Raw genomic sequence first — 21,568 nt, forward strand, 5'->3', positions numbered from 1 at the left:
ACCCAGGAATAGCCTTATAGAGGGCAGAAGCACTGAGGATAGTTTGGTCCCCATTCTGGACTCATACTGAGGTTAGAGGGAGAGTATAAAAAATATAAGAACTGGTTTCACTAACACTTCCGTAAGATGTTGGGGCCTAAGCAACAATGCTTTGGGACCTCCTGACCCTATTCCATAATACGAAATACAGAGAACTCTTCTCTACCAAAGACACAGCTCTGGTTCTCCAAGGATTTGGGAGCTTGCTTGTCATGGAACTCAGGAACAGTAGCAGATGCTATTGGGTGGAACACACTAAAGATAGCCTCTGGGGACTCAGAAAGAAGAGGGGGCCTTTGACAGGGAGCAGAGAACCTGTATTGGCAGATATGGGGGCTAACGAGACAGCAAAATGCGAACAATTCTTTTACCCAGAATCTTAGGAAAATTCATATTTTTTCATTTCAACAAACCATAATTTGTATTTTTCTATTTCTTTGGGTTTTCAGGCCTATGACTAAGAAAAAGTCCAGACAATTTTTATTCTGGGGGACACTTGGAAGGGCTGGTATGCACAGAGAAATCAGGAATGGTGAACATTTGCAGCAGTAAATGTGTTATAAAAGGATATTACTGATGTCACTCCCCAAGTATTTGCTGTTTAATACATCTGAATTTGTATATTGAGATCAATGGTGGGCATACTAAGCAAGTTTTGTGAATAAAAGCTTTTGCCTCTCTAAAAGTATTTTCCCTGTGAAACTGGACTTAGGGGAAACCCTGTGTATTTGGGCTACATGATATTCTATGTGTAAGCTTTTCAAAGGCAGATTCTCTGTACTCATCACAGGGCCTTGAACAGGGAGGATGATTTCTAAGTGTGAGCTATTAGGTTTGAGGACGTTACTACTCATTGTTAAGGTGTCTCGTACTGCTGGAGGGGGATGCTGAGAAGAGCCACAGAATTTGGGGACTAGGTCCCCAGAAGCTTTGTCTGAGCTGTTTCAGTGGCATGGCAAGGGCTGAGCCTTGGACAGGAGGCTGAACTCCACAAGAGCCTGGGTGGTGTCTTGTCTGCCATCATTCCCAATGTCTAGCATCATGTCTGGGATAAGTAGACACTCAATAAATATTACTTAAGTGAAAAGTGGACAGTGTGTCTCTTTCAAGATATTTGGCTAGGAAAGGAAGAGAAGAGGGGTTGTTTTCAGGAGATTTGGGGTCAAGGGAAAGTTTTTATAGTATAGGAGAAATTTGATCATATAGTCAGAGCACAAGTAGCCCATGGAGGAAGGAGAATAACAGTACAGGAAAAGAGGGTAACGGAAGAAGATATGAGGAATAAGACCAGGAGGACAAGCATAGGGTGATCTTCAAAGGAAAAGAGAAAATGCTTCTTCCTCAGAGATGGGTAAAATGAAGGGTGGAAAACGCTCCACCAGGTGTCAGACCTGCATTCAAGGGTAGGTCTCTCATCCTGGAGCTCAGTTTATTATTTTAATTATCAAACCACAGAAGTTTTTTTTTCCCCCTGAAAATTCTCCTTGCAGTCCAGACTTTAAAATTCAGAAGAAGATTAGAAGGCTCCAAGATTAACTCTGGAGATACAGGTTTAAAGCCATTAAGAAATCTCCATCTATTTAGTTGAATATAAGATTTAATCTGAGTGGAAACCAGTATAAAGGGAGGCTAAAGAATAAAATCAAGAAGACTATATTTGGCTCCAATAAGACTTTCAGAGAAATTATTCATACCCAGCTACTTCCGAGGAGGTTTCAGATGACTTATAATGAAAACATATGCACAAGAAAGATAAAATTTATACAAAAAATGTCACAAAGCATGTTCAGGGAGAGAGATGGTTATTCCAGGAACCAGAAAGGAAAGGACTATAATTAAACAAAAACTTTTAGCTAATTTAGAGATTTATAGTCAGACCTTTTTATCCATTCTCATCCCCTACTCCATGCCCCCAACTCTACCAATTTGCAAATGAAGTCATTGCCAACACTTATACAAGTCTGTTTTCAGCCCATTAAAAACCACAGCAGTGAAGATGACCATGCTGTACAGAGGTTGGCAGGCTCTGGACAAGTAGAGGAGCTGTGTGCCCTGATCACCTGCCCCGGGCACTTCACTGGGGCAGAGGAATACAAGGTGAAGGCCACCTAATCTGTAAAGGCAGCACAAAGAGTGCACGCTCAGTATTAAGTGGACACCCAATAAGTACTGCAGGAATTCAGGCATCAAGGGCTATAACTGGGAAGGCTTCTGTAGGAGGGATTTAGGGTGGGTCTTGAAGAGAGGTAGAGTCTTGATGAGGGGACTTGGGTGGGGAGGACACAACAATCAGCACAGTAAGAATCTGCATGACCACCAGCCACAAGACAAGCACTGCAGGGGGTGTGTGACTAAAGATGACTGGGGAGGTAGGTGATTTATTGACCACATATTACGTTCCAGGAACTATATATGCAGGTCAATTGATTCGTTTGGATTTAGTACCCATGAAGGTCATGCAGGAGAGGAGATGCACAATGCAAGCTGCATCTTAGGAAAAGTCATCTGGTGGCTGACAGACTGGATTAGCAAGGAAGCAATTAGAGGTTGGGAGATGATTTAAGAGGCCACTGCAATAATTCAGGCCTGGGGGTGAGGGTGGGTTAAGGACCTGGATTACAGTGATGACAATGGAAATGACAGCAAGAAAAAATATGATGTTAAGGAAGAATCAGTAGTATCTAGTGACTGGATATTTGAGGAAGAGAATGTCAAGCAGCACTAAAATTAAAAACCTGGGTGATGGAAAGAATATTCTATTAAATACAACTATTATTAGCCACAGGTAGAAAAATAGTTAAAAGGTTAGTAAAGCTTTTTCCTAGTAAGGAAGTAGTGAGGAATGTCAGATAAACTAGATCTGAACCAAGTACTGAACTTTCAGAGAAAGAAATGGACCTATCATCAAGAGATATCCTTTCTAGTCTTAAATACCACTAGGGAAGTAGATATTTTTGTTCAAATGCCTCTCACAAGACTTAGAAAACCTTTCTGTAGAGATTTATAGTGTGGAACATATGGGACCTTTCTCTTGTTTTTAGCCCTCCCATCTGTGAGGTAAATGAACCTAATTTTATACATCCTAAAGAAAGATTACATCACTTGTTCTAATCTTTCCTTCCACCAGCAAATTCACTATATCTTGTTTCACATGCTAATTGCTTTGCACACTGACTTCTGTATAGTTTAAAAAAAAATCATTCTACTGTGGTTAAAAACTGTCCAAATGAAATTTGTCATTAACAGCTAAATAGCAGAAGTAGGGATGATTATATGCTCGAGTACTTTATTCCTACTTTGGGTAAACACCAAGTAGTTCCTAAGGTTTAGTCTAGAACCGGTTTAAAGGCATGACCTAATTTTGTTTTGAAAACACACACGAGAAATAAGTCATATTACAATAAGAATGGAAAAGACCAACAAGGCTGAGTGTGCCATCCACATGCAAAAATGTTGAGGGTCAAACCAATCAGTCGGGGCCCAGCTCTGGTTCAGATTCTTTGAGTACACTGCACTAGAATTAGATTTCTGTTAATCACATATTAGTAATAATTAAGATGCAGAGAGAAACTCACAGCCAACATCATCCTCAATGGTGAAAAACTGAAAGCATTTCCTCTAAGATCAGGAACAAGACAAGGATGTCCACTCTCACCATTATTATTCAACATAGTTTTGGAAGTTTTAGCCATGGCAATCAGAGAAGAAAAAGAAATAAAAGGAATCCAAATTGGAAAAGAAGTAGTAAAATGGTCACTGTTTGCGGATGACATGACACTATACATAGAGAATCCTAAAGATGCCACCAGAAAACTACTAGAGCTAATCAGTGAATTTGGTAAAGTAGCAGGATACAAAATTAATGCACAGAAATCTCTTGCATTCCTATACACTAACAACAAAAAATCAGAAAGGGAAATTAAGGAAACACTCTCATTTACCACTGCAACAGAAAGAATAAAATACCTAGGAATAGACCTACCTAAGAGGGCAAAAGACCTGTATGCAGAAAACTATAAGACACTGATGAAAGAAATCAAAGACAATACAAACAGATGGGGAGATATACCACGTTCTTGGATTGGAAGAATTAACATTATGAAAATGACTATACTGCCCAAAGCAATCTACAAATTCAATGCAATCACTATCAAATTACCAGTGGCATTTTTTCACAGAACTAGAACAAAAAATTTTACAATTTTGTATGGAAACACAAAAGACCCCGAACAGTGAAAGCCATCTTGAGAAAGAAAAATGGAGCTGGACGAATCAGGCTCCCTGACTCCAAACTATACTACAAATCTACAGTAATCAAGACAATGTGGTACTGGCATAAAAACAGGAACATAGGTCAATGGAACAGGATAGAAAGCCCAGAAATAAACCCACACACAAATGGTCACCTTATTTTTGACAAAGGAGGCAAGAATATACAATGGAGAAAAGACAGCCTCTTTCCCAGTGCTGGGAAAACTGGACAGCTACATGTAAAAGAATGAAATTAGAACACACCCTAACACCATACACAAAAATAAACTCAAAGTGGATTAAAGACCTAAATCTAAGGCCAGACACTATCAAACTCTTAGAGGAAAATATAGGCAGAACACTCTATGACATAAATCACAGCAAGATCCTTTTTGACCCACCTCCTAGAGTAATGGAAATAAAAACAAAAATAAACAAATGGGACCTAATGAAACAACAGCTTTTGCACAGCAAAGGAAACCATAAACAAGATGAAAAGACAACCCTCAGAATGGGAGAAAATATTTGCAAACAAAGCAACTGACAGAGGACTAATCTCCAAAATATACAAGCAGCTCATGCAGGTCAATATCGAAAAAACAAAGAACCCAATCCAAAAATGGGCAAAAGACCTAAACAGACAGTTCTCCAAAGTAGACATACAGATTGCCAATAAACACATGAAAAGACGCTCAAAATCACTAATCATTAGAGAAATGCAAATCAAAACCACAATGAGGTATCACCTCACAGTGGTCAGAATGGCTATCATCAAAAAAATCTAGAAACATAAATGCTGGAGAGGGTGTGGAGAGAAAAAGGAACCCTCCTGCACTGTTGGTGGGAATGTAAATTGATACAGCCACTATGGAGAACAGTATGCAGGTTCCTTAAAAAACTAAAAATAGAACTACCATATGACCCAGCAATCCCACTACTGGGCACATACCCTGAGAAAACCATAATTCAAAAAGAGACATATACCACAGTGTTCATTGCAGCACTCTTTACAATAGCCAGGACATGGAAGCAACCTTAGTGTCCATCGACAGATGAATGGATAAAAAAGATGTGGCACATATATACAATGGAATATTACTCAGCCATAAAAAGGAACGAAATTGAGTTATTTGTAATGAGGTGGTTGGACCTAGAGTCTGTCATACAGAGTGAAGTAAGTCAGAAAGAGAAAAGCAAATAGTGTATGCTAACACACATATATGGAATCTAAAAAAACGGTACTGATGAACCTAGTGGCAGGGCGGGAATAAAGACGCAGACGTAGAGAATGGACTTGAGGACACGGGGTGGGGGAGGGGAAGCTGGGATAAAGTGAGAGAGTAGCATTGACATATATACACTACCAAATGTAAAATGGATGGCTAGTGGGAAGCTGCTGCATAGCACATGGAGATTAGCTTCATGCTTTGTGACTACCTAGAGGGGTGGGATAGGGAGGGTGGGAAGGAGGCTCCAGAGGGAGGAGATATGGGGATATATGTATACATATAGCTGATTCACTTTGTTGTACAGCAGAAACTAACACAACATTGTAAAGCAATTATACTCCAATAAAGTTATTTAAAAAGAAAAAAGATGCAGAGAGGTTACCACCTAAAGAAAATTGGTATTTTATTTTATTTTATTTATTTTTTGCGGTACGCAGGCCTCTCACTGTTGTGGCCTCTTCCGTTGCAGAGCAACACGCTCCGCACGCGCAGGCTCAGTGGCTATGGCTCACGGGCGCAGCCGCTCCGCGGCATGTGGGATCTTCCCGGACCAGGGCACGAACCCGTGTCCCCTGCATCGGCAGGCGGACTCTCAACCACTGCGCCACCAGGGAAGCCCGAAAATTGGTAGTTTAATAATTTAAAAAACTACAGTCCTTAGGGTGTTCAACAAACTAGATTTTCTTAAGAGATAAGGGCTGTCTCCACGGACTGTTTTCTGAATTATAAGTCTATTAGACAATTTCATGTTTGACAAATAGCTCTTCTCATTTGTTGCTCAGACTACCTTCTTCTCACTACCGTCCTAAACAAACTACATTTCCCTTAGGACACTGAGAATCTGGCACCAGTAGCTGGCACATCCAGCTACTGAATCATCTGTTATTCCCGGGAATTTGAAATTCTACAAATCCTGAATTGCTTATTCTAGCAGTCTCCTACTTTAGGCACAAGTTTGTTCTGTAAACAGGCTCTTGGGATCTATTATTTTGCATTTAAAGTTTGTTTTAGGACGATAGGCTCCTGTGCAACTGCCAAAATGCATGGCTGCTCACGGCAGATAAAGGTGTGCATGGGGAGGGCCTGCTGTGGCTGTCAGATTCAAGGCCCATTTCTGGCTTTGCTCCTTGTTCCTGCAGGCCTATGGTTGTAACGAAGTACAAAAGCATAGTGGGGAAAACTGGAGACAATCCCAAAGTCCTTCAGTCAGTGAATGGATAAATGAATTGCAGCACATTCACAAATGGACTACTACTCAGAAGTGAAAATTAACCAACTATTGCAGCAAAAGGGATGAATCTCGGATGCATTTTGCTTAAGTGAATGAAGCCACACTCCAAATGCTACATACGATACAATTCCATTTATATGACATTCTGGGAAAGGCAAAACTAGTAGAGGCACTAAGGAAAGATCAGTGCTTGCCAGAAGCTGGGGTTTGGAGGGGGTATTGGCTACACAGAGGCAAGAATAAGAAATTTTGGGGATAATGGAACTCTTGTATTCTTGACTGCGGGGGTGGTTACAGAACTCCATGCATGTCTCAAAACCCATAGAATTGTACACCATTTTACTGTACATAACTAAGAAGTATATACAGTAAGAAAATGAGGATAGTGGTTTCCCTTGCAGCAGGAAGTAGTGACTGGGAGTGAGCTGAGGAGTAGGGGCGCCTGCGGTGCTGGTTCCGTTCTGTTTTTTGAGCTTCACGCTGGTTATTACACACACGACACTGATTTGTAAAAATTCACTGAGGTATATGTACACTTATAATAATGCATTTTATATATGTATGTTATACTTCAAGAAAAAGTAAACAAGAGAGAGGGTGAGAGAGAATTCCAGCCTTCACTGTCCTTCGGTCTCATCCCCCTAATTCTTCACATATCTGTTTACTACTACTATAGGTGACAGAAACGGCTAGAAAAATCCTAGTGTGAAACTCTCCCCGGTAAGGTTTCGTACCTGTTCCTAAATGTCTCAAACAATAATACCAGGTTACCTGACCACCAATTCTGTTCACAATGCTGTTTAGCGGACCAGGATTTGTTTTGCCAGTTCTCAGGTAACCATATTTGGGGGTGGAATGGAGAAGTAGGAAACGAATGAGAAACCAGTCAGTGAGTAAGTAGTGACTATTTTATTCTTAAATTGGAAGACAATGTATTTTATCTGGGCAATTTAAGTAATTTTCTCCAGACCTGTTTCTAGACTCTCAATAATTAATGTTCTGGAGAATCGCTAGGGACAGTAGGGTCTAACACTGTACAGAGATGTGAGAATGGCTTATGAAATCTTGATGTCTTCCAGTTCCATGTTTAAGGCTGAGTTATGGTAGGTCACAATCACAGCATCTTTGACAAAGAGTAGGAATCCTTAGAAGAAGAGATGCGTTAACAAGATTATAGAGACTGAAATGTAAATAATTTCTTAACTAAAAGTCTGTCAAAATTTCTCTATAGGGATAAAGAATGGTGCACCATATTCTTCTTTCTCACTCTTCTGCAACCATAAACACACTCCAGAGCAAGAGGAAGAACAGATGTTGAGAGTCAAGTATCAGATGCTGTGATTGGTGTTTTGTACACACTGCTCTATTTAATCCTTATTAATAGTCCTGCAAGGTAGTCAATCAAATCTCATTTAAAATACGGCAAGGGACTTCCCTGGTGGTGCAGTGGTTAAGAATCCTCCTGCCAATGCAGGGGACACAGGTTCAAGCCCTGGTCCGGGAAGATCCCACATGCTGCGGAGCAACTAAGGCCGTGTGCCACAACTACTGAGCCTTCGCTCTAGAGCCCGCAAGCCACAACTTCTGAGCCTGCATGCCACAACTACTGAAGCCTGCGCACCGCAACGAAGAGTAGCCCCCGCTTGCTGCAACTAGAGAAAGCCCGCGCAGAGCAACGAAGACCCAACGCAGCCAAAAATAAATAAATAATATAATAAAATACGGCAAAATGAAGTCTCAAGTTAATCTATACAAGGGAAGTTGGAACAATTCCAGGCTTCTGATTCCAAGGAAAAGGGAATTAACTTTTAGGGTGCCCCCTTTATTTGTAATCTTACTGATTCTCAAAATATCTCCGTTTTACAGAGAAACAGAAAAAGGGATGACATGACTTGCCCAACTATCGTTACATAACCAGTAAGTGGTAAAGCTGGCATTCAAATCAAGTCATTCCATAGCCCACATTCTTCACATTATAGTACTCTGCTGCCAAAACCAACGAGAGCTATGTTGTGCAATTCTGGAGGGAGATCAATGGAATCTTCAACATTGGACTGAACCAGATAATCTAAATTTGGGTCAGAAAAGTGACATTTGTGTTTTTCCCTGATATCTTTCAAATCTGACCACCTCAATAAAATCTCTTAATTTCACTAATATTTACTTTCTTTCAGTCAATAATTCACATCCCGAGGGACTGAAGAGCCCACTAAACTCAGCTCACAGCAAGGGAGGAAAAGTAACTGGAATGGTAGAAAAACTACTGTTCCAGGAGCCAGGAGTTAAAGGCTCTAATCCTGGCTCTGTTCCTGGTTGCAGTGCAACTTTGATTAGGACACAGGGATCTCTGGGCTTCTGTTTCACCACCTGTAAATTAAGAGTATTCAAGGCAGAATCTTAGAAGGTAGCTGTTTAGTACTTTAGAAAACAAATTTTCCTCATTAGTAAAGTCCCCAAATTGCCAAGTTTGGAGTTTAAATACTGTGTGGTGGTTCAGCAGGTATTTGCTGACCAGAGTGTATTCTGCTAGAATGAGCCCCCCTTCAAGCTCGCTCCCATCATTTTTTGAAGAGCCCTGAGCAGATATGGAATAGGAAAGCAACCAAAGACGTGTAGTCACATTTATTTAAGAGGCATTTTTATTTTTGCCGAATTAAGGGTATTAAGAAGCATATTAAAAAATATGGAATATTTCATAAAACATTCAAAATAGTATTATTCCCTGTGTATTAGAACAGTGGGACTTTTCCCCCTAATGAATAGTGTTCCATTTTTGGTTCTAAAGAGTTTCTTTCCTTGTATGTCACTATGACAGTGCTGGGCTGACTTGTTTCCCGAAACAGTCCTTCCAGCTGCGATGGGAATGACTTGTTCTGTGGGTCTGTCCTTACTTACTATGAGACTCTGGGTAAGGACCTTCATCTAAGTCTATCTTTATCTGTAAAGGGGCAGTAACATAACATAATTTAAGTCATAGTGCCTTCCACAGTAGGGGCTGAAAAATGAGGCAGCATAGTATATTAGAAAGAACTTGGGACAGAGAAACTTCGATACCAATACCCAGCACTGTCATTTACTAGCTAAGTAATCTTGGCCAAGAGATTCTGCTTAAGCCTTATAGTGCGGCCAGTAATTCTTATCTTCTTTTGAAAAATTAAATGATACTAAAGTGTCTGTTGCATAGTAGTACTAAACAATTAGTACTTTTATTAATAATTCTATACAATCTAGAAAGGTGCACAAAAGTATCTTCTTACAAAAAATCACTTAACAAGGACATTCAGAAAGCAATGTAATATACATTTTAACACATAAATGGTGTCATTTTATAACCTCTTGATATTTTACAACATTCGACCAGTAAATACTTCAAAATGGTTTATGCTGGGGTCCTGCTATAAGATGATTTCTGAGGCTCTTGAGATCATTTTACAATAGTTTTCTCCTAATCTATTTATGTTTGGAAACAACTTATTATATTAGCATGTAACAGCTGTGGTATATATTTCAATGTGTTAACATATTCAATTCCAAAACCTACAGAAGAAATATGATTAGGTTGCCTAATGATTCTTGAATTCAGTTTACAAATCATGTGATGCCCCAAACTGTTCCAAGAAAATGCTAGCTTGTAAAATAATTTTTTCTTTCAGAATACAAGACACATTTAACATACAGATTTTACAATAAAGTTTATTAGCTGTTCTCCTCTTTCTCATAAATGGAATGGATAATGTTGATAATTCTTTACAAACCAGTACTCATTTGTTTAAGAAACTGTAATGAGGAGGTTGTCAAAAACACATATTTAATAAACTCCAAAAAAGCAATGGGAAGCCAAACAGTATTATTAATATAAAAGACCAGAGAAATTGATTTCTGAAATTGTTATCTACTTTTCACTAAAATTTCTTAATTGCTCACCATGAAGATCTGTGCAACTCTACTGCAGAGCAGCTACAAGAGATGAAAGGTGTACAGTCTGAGGGGAAAACACTCATACACATGAGGTTTTTGCCTGTTTGCCTATTAATGAAAGGAGAACTGGAAAGAGGTGGAGACCAAATCCAAACCCAATGACAAGAACAACGGGAACAACACCCAACACCCCCCAAAAAAAAAAACCCACAAAAAACCAACCAGGAACCATTTGAAAACTTTTATAGAAAAGAGGAGAACATGCCCATGTTTTTAATGTATAACCTAATTTCCCTAAGGGCTTCTTTCCACAACCACCATCCTCCTGTTTTCACTTCACACGATTAAGGAAGATAAAGTCCAATCAATTAATATTTAACTTAAAACCAAACCAAGAGAGTAGGTGGCAAAAGAAAAAAAATATATTTTAAATATACATATATATGTATGTGTGTGTGCAACTATGTAAAGAAAATAATTCCCATAGTTACAGAGTTTAAAGAAAGTTATATATATATTTATATATATATATTTTATTATAACAAAATAGTCAGTTATTGTGGGTAAAATATTCATTAAAATCTGACCCCTAAGAATGCATTTAAAATTTTAGACTATGAATTGGACTCCTTTCCCACTGCCATAATGATTACATCATCACTGTAACGTCTGTTTTGTATTTATCTCTATGAAATTTTCTCAACCTTATGTGTAAAAGGTAAACTCCCCTAGCACCTAAACATGGCCTCAATTCAGAAAATGTGATGATCATTATGTATGAACTTTTGTAAGACACTATAAATAGTGTTGCACAAGTAGATTAAAAACATTTAGACATTGTTATTCCTAGCAAATCTACTGGGAGGAAAAAAAAAACTTCAAACAATAAAAGACTTTAAGAAGATATGAATATCCCTTGTGAAATTATTAAAGTTAACTCAGATATTAATTTTGAAATTAAAAAACGTATTTTCCTTATTTGTCTGTAATGAAATATTTGCTTTGATAACAGAAGTCAATTGAGAAAAGGACTTGAGAGCTAATATGTTGGCCAAACCATGCTATTAAAGTTAAGCGTGCATTGTTGCTCAAAGTTTACTAAATCATTGATTAAAACCACTTTTCTTTCATTTATATTGAAATTTGGAAAGAATGTATATAAAGCTTCTCTGAAAATCTCTTAAAGTTACTTTCCCTTAAACATTAAGGAATTTTACCACAATTTCCCCGTCTCCCCAAATCCTATTAATAGCTGGTCAGGCCATTCCATCTTCATTTGTGAAAAATGGCCACAAACCAATAGTGAGATAAAATAATACAGATGTTACAACTTGAAGGAGACACTAAGATGTCAAAAATAAGTGCAACTGCAGACCATGATGAGTGGGATATGATTCAACATGGAAGAAGTATTGAAGACAGACTCCAGAAGGAAAGGGCAAAGAAGTGTCAGAGAAAATGAGACTGGAAAAGAGAAACAGAGAAAACATCAGTCCTCATAACTTTTCTTTTGCTGGAACCCAGATGTAAGGACCAGACTGTTCTTCTATGATCTGCTTCACTTGGTTGTAAATGTCTTCCAGCGTATCTCCCTGTATAATAGCTGTAATGATAGAAACAAAATCAGAAACCTCCATTAAAATTGTCTATCTTCACCATTACAATTGTTGGTAAGACAGCAGAAGCTATATCTTAGAAATACTCATTCAGGAAGAGATACCATCTATGTATTGTTTGCTTAGAAAGGGCTCATTTCATGAATTTTCTTATTTTTAAAATAGAAAAAAATTTATTTTAAAAATTTATCAGAAAGCAAGATTTGGTGATTTTTTACTTTGTTTTGTGTATTTGGGAAATAGACACTGAAGTAATTAGAGGCAAAAGAGCATTTGTTGCAACTTACTCTTAAATGTTTCAGCAAAATTATAAATGTGGTAAAATGTTAACATTTGTGGAATACAGGTATATGAGAATTGCTGGTACTATTCTTGTGATTTTTCTGTAAGTCTGAAATTATTAAAAATCCTTAAAAACACACACACACACACACACACACACACACACACACGGGTTACAACACCATGACACTTAATGGTACTTAATATGAACACCAAATATAAGCTAATCATTATTTCAAACAAACAATAAACAACAACAAAAACCTATCCAAAGATACCTAAGGAATAATTTAAAGAATAAAATGAATTTGGGAATTGCTACCTATTCTTCTCTTTTTAAACAAATAGTATCTTAAAATAGATCAAAATTTATAAAGAATAAGAGAAAAGTCAGTTTCACTGAAGAAGTCAAGTCTGAATGTTTTCCTCTGTACACGCTATCCTCATCGACAACCTAAGAAACACTAAATTTCAAGATTCCTCATCACTGCAACCTAGATTAGATGAATTATTCTGGAACTTAAGCACTTATTATTACTACTGGTAAATGTGGGCATAGTTCAAAATCCATTTCAATGGGTGAGTTCATATGGCTCCAAAGCAAAATTCTACCATAAACGGCACTGCTACACATCATGCCAACCTGTGAAATGTTCAGTAAATTCTTGTTCCAGTTTCATGGCTCTCTCAAACGTCTTTCTGGCTTGTTCTTCCGTCAGACGCTTATTCATTTCCCTATACAAATAAATTTAGAAATTAGTAATTACTACATTATAATACTTTTGAAAAAGGATGACAAAGGAGAGAAGATATATAAAATCATGAAAAGTTGAGCTCTGTTGAGAATCTTAATGTCATTAAAAACTACATCCAGTCACTGACTATGTAGCTTTTTACTTGGAATGACAGAAGGGTTTCAACACATTTTTGCATTAGTTCAAGACAGCCAAAAAAACTAAGCATTAATTTGACAGTTTTGACTTCGATGAAAATTTCATATTAAAATATGACTTACAGATCTACTTACCAATTTATAGATAGTAAAGGGGATACATGAACACATTAAATAATACCATGAGAAGGCAATCAGCAAAATATAGTCTGGGGAAAATTGCAGAATAAATGAGTTGGTTTCTTCAACAAATAAACAGAAAAAAGAGAAAGATATGAAGGGAGAATCTGTAGATCAAAAGACTTAACAACCAACTGTCACAAACAGACCTTGTTTGGAACTTGATTCAAACAAATTGAAAAAATTAAACAAAACTTATGAATCAAGAAAACATGAACTGATGATATCAAGGAATTACTGTTTTAGTGTGACATAGTGATTTTTTTTCTTCTTTATGCTTGTTCATATTGCTTGGACCTTCTACAATGTGTACGTATTTTTTTTATACAGCAGGTTCTTATTAGTTATCCATTTTATACATATCAATGTATATATGTTTTAGTGTGACATCACAGTGATGTTTTTTAATAAAGAATTTTATCTTTCAAATATATACAAAGATGTACGGATGAGATCATATAATGTCTGCGGTTTGTTTCAAAATAATCTGGAGTGGAGAGGTAAGGAGGTGGGGGGATAGATGAAATGAGATTGGTCACAGTTGATAATTAATGTTACAGCTGGATGATGGATAAATGGAAGTTTGCTCCCAACTTAAGAGGGAAAGCTTTCAATGTTTCATCATCAAATATGATGTTTGCTTTGGTATTTTGTAGACGACCTTCATCAGATTAAGGAAATTCCCTTCTATTCATAGTTTACAAGATATTTTTGTCATGAATAGATGTTAATTTTATCAAATGCTTTTTCTGCATTTATTAAAATGATCATTTTTTTTAATACTAAAAGCTGTTTTGGCTGTGCCGTGCGGCTTGCGGAATCTTAGCTCCTCAACCAGGGACTGAACTTGGGCCATCACAGTGAAAGTCCCGAGTCCTAACCACTGGACTGCCAGGGAATTCCCCGTAAAATCTGTTAATGCGGTACACTACACTGATTTTTTAAAAAATTGAAGTATAGTTGATTTACCATGTTGTTAGTTTCAGGTGTACAGCAAAGTGTTTCTGTTATATACATATCTGTTCTTTTCATATATATATATTCTTTTTCAGATTCTCTTCCATTATAAGTTATACAAGATACTGAATATAGTTCCCTGTGCTATATAGTAGGTCCTTGGTGTTTATCCATTTTATGTATAGTAGTGTATATCTGTTAATCCCAAACTCCTACTTCATCCCTCCCCGTCCCCTTTGGTAATCACGTTTGTTTTCTATGTCTGCGAGTCTTACACTACACTGATCTTTAAAAATTACTTTAAAAATTGTGGTAAAATATACACAATATAAAAGTTACCATTTTAGCCATTTTAAAGTATACACTTCAGTGGCATTAGTACCTATGCAAGCATCACCACCATCCATCCCTATAATTCATTTCATCTGGTAAAACCAAAACTCTATACCTATTAAAAATAACTGCACTCTTGCCTCCCCCTGGCCCCTGGCAACCATCATTCTTTCTGCCTCTATAATTCTGACTACTCTAGGTGCCTCATATAAGTGGAATCATACAGTATTTGTCTTTTTGTGACTGGCTTACTTCACTTAGCATAATGTCTGCAAGGTTCATCCATGTTGTAACACATTGCAGAATTTCCTTCCTTTGTGTGCATATACTATATTTTGCTTAACCATTCATCTGTCCATGGACATTGAGTTTCTTCCATGTTTCAGCTATTGTGAGTAATGATAACATGAACATGGGTGTACAAATATCTCTTTAAGACCTTGTTTTCAATACTTTTGGGGATATACTCAGAGGTGGAATTGCAGGATCATATAGTAATTATGATTTTTAGTATTTTGAGGAAGTGCCATAACTATTTTCCACAGCCACTGTACCATTTTACATTCCCACCAACAGTGCACAAGAATTCCAGTTTTTCCACATCCTTGGCAGCAATTATTTTGTTTTTTTGACAGTAGCCATCCTAATGGGTGTGAGGTGGTATGTCATTGTAGTTTTGATTTGCATTTCCCTAGTGATTAGTGATAATAGGTATCTATTCACGTGCTTATTGGCCATTTGTTTATCTTTTTTGGAGAAATGTCTGTTCAAGTCTTGTGTCCATTTTTGAATCAAGTTTTTTGTTGTTGTTGAGTTTTAGTTTTCTATATATTCTGGATATTAATCTGTTATCAGACATATGACTTACAGATACTTTCTCCCATTCTGTGGGTTGCCTTTTTATTCTGTGGATAGTGTCGTTTGATATAAAAAGTTTTAAAATATTCACAAAGTCTAACCTTCCTTTTTTTCTTTTGTTACCTGTGTCTTTGGTGCCATATCTATGAAATCATTGCCAAATCCAGTGTTACGAAGCTTTCGTCCTGTTTCCTTCTAAGAGTTTTATTTTCTTACATTTAGGTCCTTGATCCATTTTTAGTTGACTTTTGTATGTGGTGTTAGGTAAGGATCTAACTTCATTCTTCTGTATGTGGACATGCAGTTTTCCTAGCACCATTTGTTGAACAGACTGTCCTTTCCTCATTGAATGGTCTTGCATCCTTGTCAAAAATCAACTGACCATTTCTTCCCCCTGGTCTTTTATCTCTGTTTTTATGCCAGTACCACAGCATTTTGATTTCTGTAGTTTGCAATAAAATTTGAAATCAGGAAGTATAAGTCTTCCATTTTTTTGTTCGTTTTTAAAGATTGTTTTCGCTATTTGGGGGTTCCTCAAGATCCTATATGAATTTTAGTATGGATTTTTCTATTTTTGCAAAAATGTCACTGGGATTTTGATAGGCATTGCATTGAATGTGTAGGTCACTTTGGGTGGTACTGACATTTTAACAATATTAAGTGTTCCAATCCATGAACATGGAATGTGTTTCTACTTATTTATATCTTAATTTCTTTCAGCAATGTTCTATAGTTTTTTTTTTTTTTTTTTTTTTTTTTGGGGTACGTGGGCCTCTCACTGTTGTGGCCTCTCCCGTTGCGGAGCACAGGCTCCGGACGCGTAGGCTCAGTGGCCATGGCTCACGGGCCCAGCTGCTCCGCGTCATGTGGGATACTCCCAGACCGAACCCGTGTCCCCTGCATCGGCAGGCGGACTCTCAACCACTGCGCCACCAGGGAAGCCCTGTTCTACAGTTTTCATTGTACAAGTCTTTCACCTACTTGGTTAATTCCTAAGTATTTTATTCTTTTTGATGCTATTGTAAATAAAATTGTTTTTGTAACTTCCTTTTGAGACTGTTCATCGTTTATGTATGGAAATGTAACTGATTTTTGTATGTTGACTTTGCATACTTCTACTTTGCTGAATTTATTAGTTCTAATGGCTTTTGTGTGGAGTCTTTATGGTTTTCTACAGATAAGATCATATCATCTGCAAACAGAGATAATTTTGCTTCTTCCTTACCAATTTGGATGGCTTTTATTTTCTTGCTTAATTCCTCTGGATACAACTTCTAGTTCTACATTAAATAGAAGTGGTGAAAGCAGGCATCCTTGCCTTATTCCTGATCTTAGAAGAAAAGCCTTCAGTCTTTCACCATTGAGAATGATGTTTGCTGTCAGTTTTTCATAAATGGCTTTTATTATGTTGAGATAGTTTCCTTCTATTCTTATTTTGTTGAATGTTTTTATCATGAAAGGGTGCTGAATACTGTCAAATGCTTTTTCTACATCAGTTGATGATCATGTGATTTCCCCCTTCATTTTGTGGATGTGGTTTATTACAATGATCCATTTTCATATGTTGAAACATCCTTGCATTCCAGGAATAAATCCCACTTGCTCATGGTGTATAATTCTCTTAATATGTTGGTGAATTGTTTGCTAATATTTTGTTGAGGATTTTTACATCAATGTTAATAAGAGATATTGGTCTACAGTTTTCTTGTGGTTTTTTTTTTTTTTTTAAAGAAGATGTTGGGGGTAGGAGTTTATTAATTAATTAATTTATTTTTGCCGTGTTGGGTCTTTGTTTCTGTGCCAGGGTTTTCTCTAGTTGTGGCAAGCGGGGCCACTCTTCATCGCAGTGCGTGGGCCTCTCACTATCGCAGCCTCTCTTGTTGCGGAGCACAGGCTCCAGACGCGCAGGCTCAGTAGTTGTGGCTCATGGGCCTAGTTGCTCTGCGGCATGTGGGATCCTCCCAGACCAGGGCTCAAACCTGTGTCCCCTGCATTAGCAGGCAGATCCTCAACCACTGCGCCACCAGGGAAGCCCTTCTTGTAGTTTCTTTGTATGGCTTTTGTATCAGGGTAATGCTGGTCACACAGAATGAGTTAGGAGGGATTGGCGTTAGTTCTTCTTTTAAATGTTTGTTATAATTCACCAGGGAAGCCATCAGATCCAGAGCATTTCTTTGTTGGGAGTTTCTGACTACTGATTCAATTTTCTTAATATAGGGTGTATAAGTTATATGTATACAAAACTTACTATAGTTACAGGTATATTCAGATTTTCTATTTCTTTGTGATTTAGTCTTGGTAGGTTTTATGTTTCTAGCAATTTGTCCACCTAGGTTACCCATATTTTTGGTGCCCAATTGTTCATAATACTCTCAGAATCCTTTTTATTTCTGTATAATCAGTAGTAATGTCCCTACGTTCATTTCAGAGTTTAGTTTCAGTCTTATTTTGCCTTTGTCTGTCTGCCTAAAGGTTTGTCATTTTTCTTGATCTTTTTGAAGAATCAACTTTTGTGGCCTAACATATGGTCTCCCCTGGCAAATGTCCCATGTGCACTTAAGAACGTGTATTCTGTTATTACTGGCTAGAGTGTTCTGCATATGTCTGTTACGTCTATCTGGTTTATTGTGTTGTTTAAGCCCTCTATTTCCTTATGTATCTTCTGTCTGGTTGTTCTATCCATTATTTTGAGTGGTGTACTGAAGTCTCCAACTATTATTGTAGAGCTGTTTCTCCCTTCAATTGTGTCAGTTTTTCCTTCATATATTTTGATGATCTGTTATTAGGTACATAACTGTTTATGATTGTTATATCTTCTTGCCATACTGAAACTTTAATTAATATACAATGTCCTTCTTGTCATATATAACCTTTTTCAATTTAAAGTCTACTTTGTCTGATATTGGTATAGCTACTCCTGATCTCTTTTGGTTACTATTTGAATAGAATATCTCTTTTACTTTCTCAACTTGTTTGTGTCTTTGGATTGCATGTGTTTTATCCAGTCTGCCCATCTTTGTCTTTTGATTGGACAGTTTAGTCCACTTACATAAATTACTGGAAATAAGGACTTCCGTATGTGGTAATTCACTTCTCTCTTGCTGCTTTCAAAATTCTGTCTCTGTCTCTTGATAGTTTGATTAAAATGTGTTTCAATGTGGGTCTCTTTGACTTCATTTTATTTAAAGATTGTTGAGCTTTTTGGATGTTTATATTCATGTCTCTCATCAAGTTTGGGACGATTTCAGCCATTATTTTTTCAAATATTCTCTCTGCCTTTTCTCTCTTTCTTCTAATACTGGGACTCCCAGATGCATATGTTCTTCCGATTGATGGTACCTCACAGGTTCCTTAGGATCTGTTCACTTTTCTTCAGTCTTTTCTCTTTCTGTTCATAGCCTTGATAATTTCCATTCTTCAAGTTTGACGAATCTTTGTTCCTGCCTGCTCAAATCTGTGTTTGAATCCCTGTTTGAATGAAATTTTCATTCAAAAATTTGAATGAAAATTTTCATTTCAGTTTTTGTACTTTTCAGCTCCAGAATTTCCTTTTGGTTTCTTACCTCTTTATTGATGTTTCCATTTGGTTCACACATTGTTTCCTTGACTTTTTCCCACATCTTCTTTGAGTTTGCTGAGAAACTTTAAGACAGCTGTCTTAAAGTCTTTGTCTAGTATATCTGCCATTAGGTCTTTTTCAGGGACAGTTTCTATTGATTTATTTTTTTCCCTTTGAATGGGTCATACTTTCTTCTTTCTTTGTATGCCTTATAAATTTCTGTTGAATACTGGACATTGGAATCTTATAATGTGATAATGCTAGAGGTAAAATTCTCTTTCCTTTAGGGTTTTTTGTTTGTTTTAAATTGTTATAGGATGTCTCCATGCCAGGGATTAGCCTGAGGTATACACGTAAGGTCTTCTCAGATCTTTTCTGAGCCTGTGCCTTTCCCTGGGCATGTGTGTTGACTTTCTGAATACTCCTGTATATGTGAACGTCCTAGTCTGACTCCCAAATGGGAAAAAGAAAACGTGAAAGAGGGGGAAAAAAGGCACCAGCCCCTTAACTCTCTAGAAGTCATTTCAGCCTGAGAGGTGGGGCCCTGCAACAGTGGCAGTGGGGTTTGCAACAATGGCTTCCTGCTTCTGTGTCTGCACCTCCACAATTAGAAGCAGGAATCAGCTATCTGAGCACAGATTCCCCAGTGTTTGGAGGACAAGGTCCTTATTCCCCACCTTGGCTCCACAAACTTTATGTAAGCTGCTCAAGGAATGAGTGCATGGCTACCTGCTAGGGGGCTGAAGGTGGGGAAATGGGTAGTTGCTACCATGGTAAGAGGTGAAATAAATCAAATTTGACAGTTCAAACCATCCCCTAGAAGCTGCAAGCCTTCAATGAATTCCTGAGTTCCAAAATACAGTTGACCCTTGAACAATGTCAGGGTTAGGGGTGCCAACCAACCCTCCATGCAGTTGAAAATCCATGTATAACTCAACAGTCGGCCCTCCATATGCTTGGTTCCTCTGTATCCATGGTTCCGCATCCACAATCAACCGCAGATTGAGTAGTACTGAAATATTTACTACTGAAAAAAATCCATGTTTAAGTAGACCCATGCAGTTCAAACCTGTGATGTTCAAGGGTCAACATCAGACAGATTCTGCAAGTCCAACTGTTGTCTAGGTGGGGAGATAGATTCCTGGTGCTTCCTACTCCATCTTCTCTCTAGCTCTATCACTGATTAATCTTAAATGTTAACCTAGCCTTGCATTCCTTAAATAAACCCAACTTGGCTGTTGTATTTTATCTTATTAAAAAAATTGTTGGATTCAAATTGCTCATATTTTGGTAAGGATTTCTTTATCTATATTCATGGTAAGACTGGTTTGTCACTTTCATTTCCTGTGAAATCTTTCACAGGTTTTGGTATTAAATTAATGCCCATAAAATTAGTTGAAGAATCTTTATAAGACTGGTATTATTTCTTAGCTTTTGATAGAATTCAGTAAGTCCTTTTGCCTCTTTTATTTGTGGGAAGGCTTTTCATAACAAAGTCAAGTTCTTTAGGAGTACAGGTCTAGATTTTCTATTTCTTTTTTTCCTTTTCTATTTCTTCAGATTTTTTTAAAGCATAACTTTCAAACATAGAACAGAAATATCATAAATATATATCTTGATGAGTTTGCAGCAACTTACGCTTACCTGTATATCTGGTACCTAGACTGAGATAGAGAACATTACATCAGCACCTAAGTATCTGGGTGTCTTCACTCCAGTCACCAACCTACTCTCAAAGAGTAACCTCTATTTGATTTCTATAAGCAATGATTAAATTTGGGATCATGGAGTATATATACTTTTAGGTCTGAATTTTTTTTTACTCAAATTATGTTTGTGAGATTCTTCTATCTATACTTTTGTGTGTAGTTGGAGATTGCTCATTTTCATTACTGTAGAATATTTCATTTTGTGTGAATATGTCATATTTATGTAGGCTTTGATGGGTATTTGGATAGTTTCAAGTTCTTAGTTATTTAGTATAGTATTTCCAACTAATCTAGTACATTTCTTTGGTAAACATACGTAAAATTTCTGTTGAGAATATATCTAGGAATGAGACTTTTGAGTCCTAAGTTATGTGTATGTTCAGCTTTAGGAGATACTGTAAACAAGTTTACCAATGTGGATGTACCAATTTACACTCCTTTCAGTGTTATGAGCTTCAGTTTTTCCACATCCTTGCCAACATTTGGTATTTTTTCATTTTAGCTATTTTAGTAT

At 37.2% G+C, this 21,568-nt stretch overlaps 1 protein-coding gene across 17 annotated transcripts in view; it reads right to left on the reverse strand.

The window, feature by feature from the left end:
• Positions 1-9,376: 9,376 nt before the first annotated feature.
• The window catches only part of DLG1 (discs large MAGUK scaffold protein 1), a 285,716-nt gene continuing 273,524 nt past the window's right edge, over positions 9,377-21,568 (reverse strand). For all 17 annotated transcript variants that reach the window (XM_060010895.1, XM_060010903.1, XM_060010902.1 and 14 more), the window contains 2 exons: positions 13,210-13,301; positions 9,377-12,271 (listed from right to left, as the gene is read on the reverse strand). In XM_060010895.1, the coding sequence (XP_059866878.1) occupies positions 12,165-12,271; positions 13,210-13,301 (199 nt within the window). In that variant the 3' untranslated portion in view covers positions 9,377-12,164. The remainder of the gene's footprint in view (positions 12,272-13,209; positions 13,302-21,568) is intronic.

This window comes from Delphinus delphis, chromosome 4, assembly GCF_949987515.2.
Source record: "Delphinus delphis chromosome 4, mDelDel1.2, whole genome shotgun sequence".
Lineage (NCBI taxonomy): Eukaryota > Metazoa > Chordata > Mammalia > Artiodactyla > Delphinidae > Delphinus > Delphinus delphis.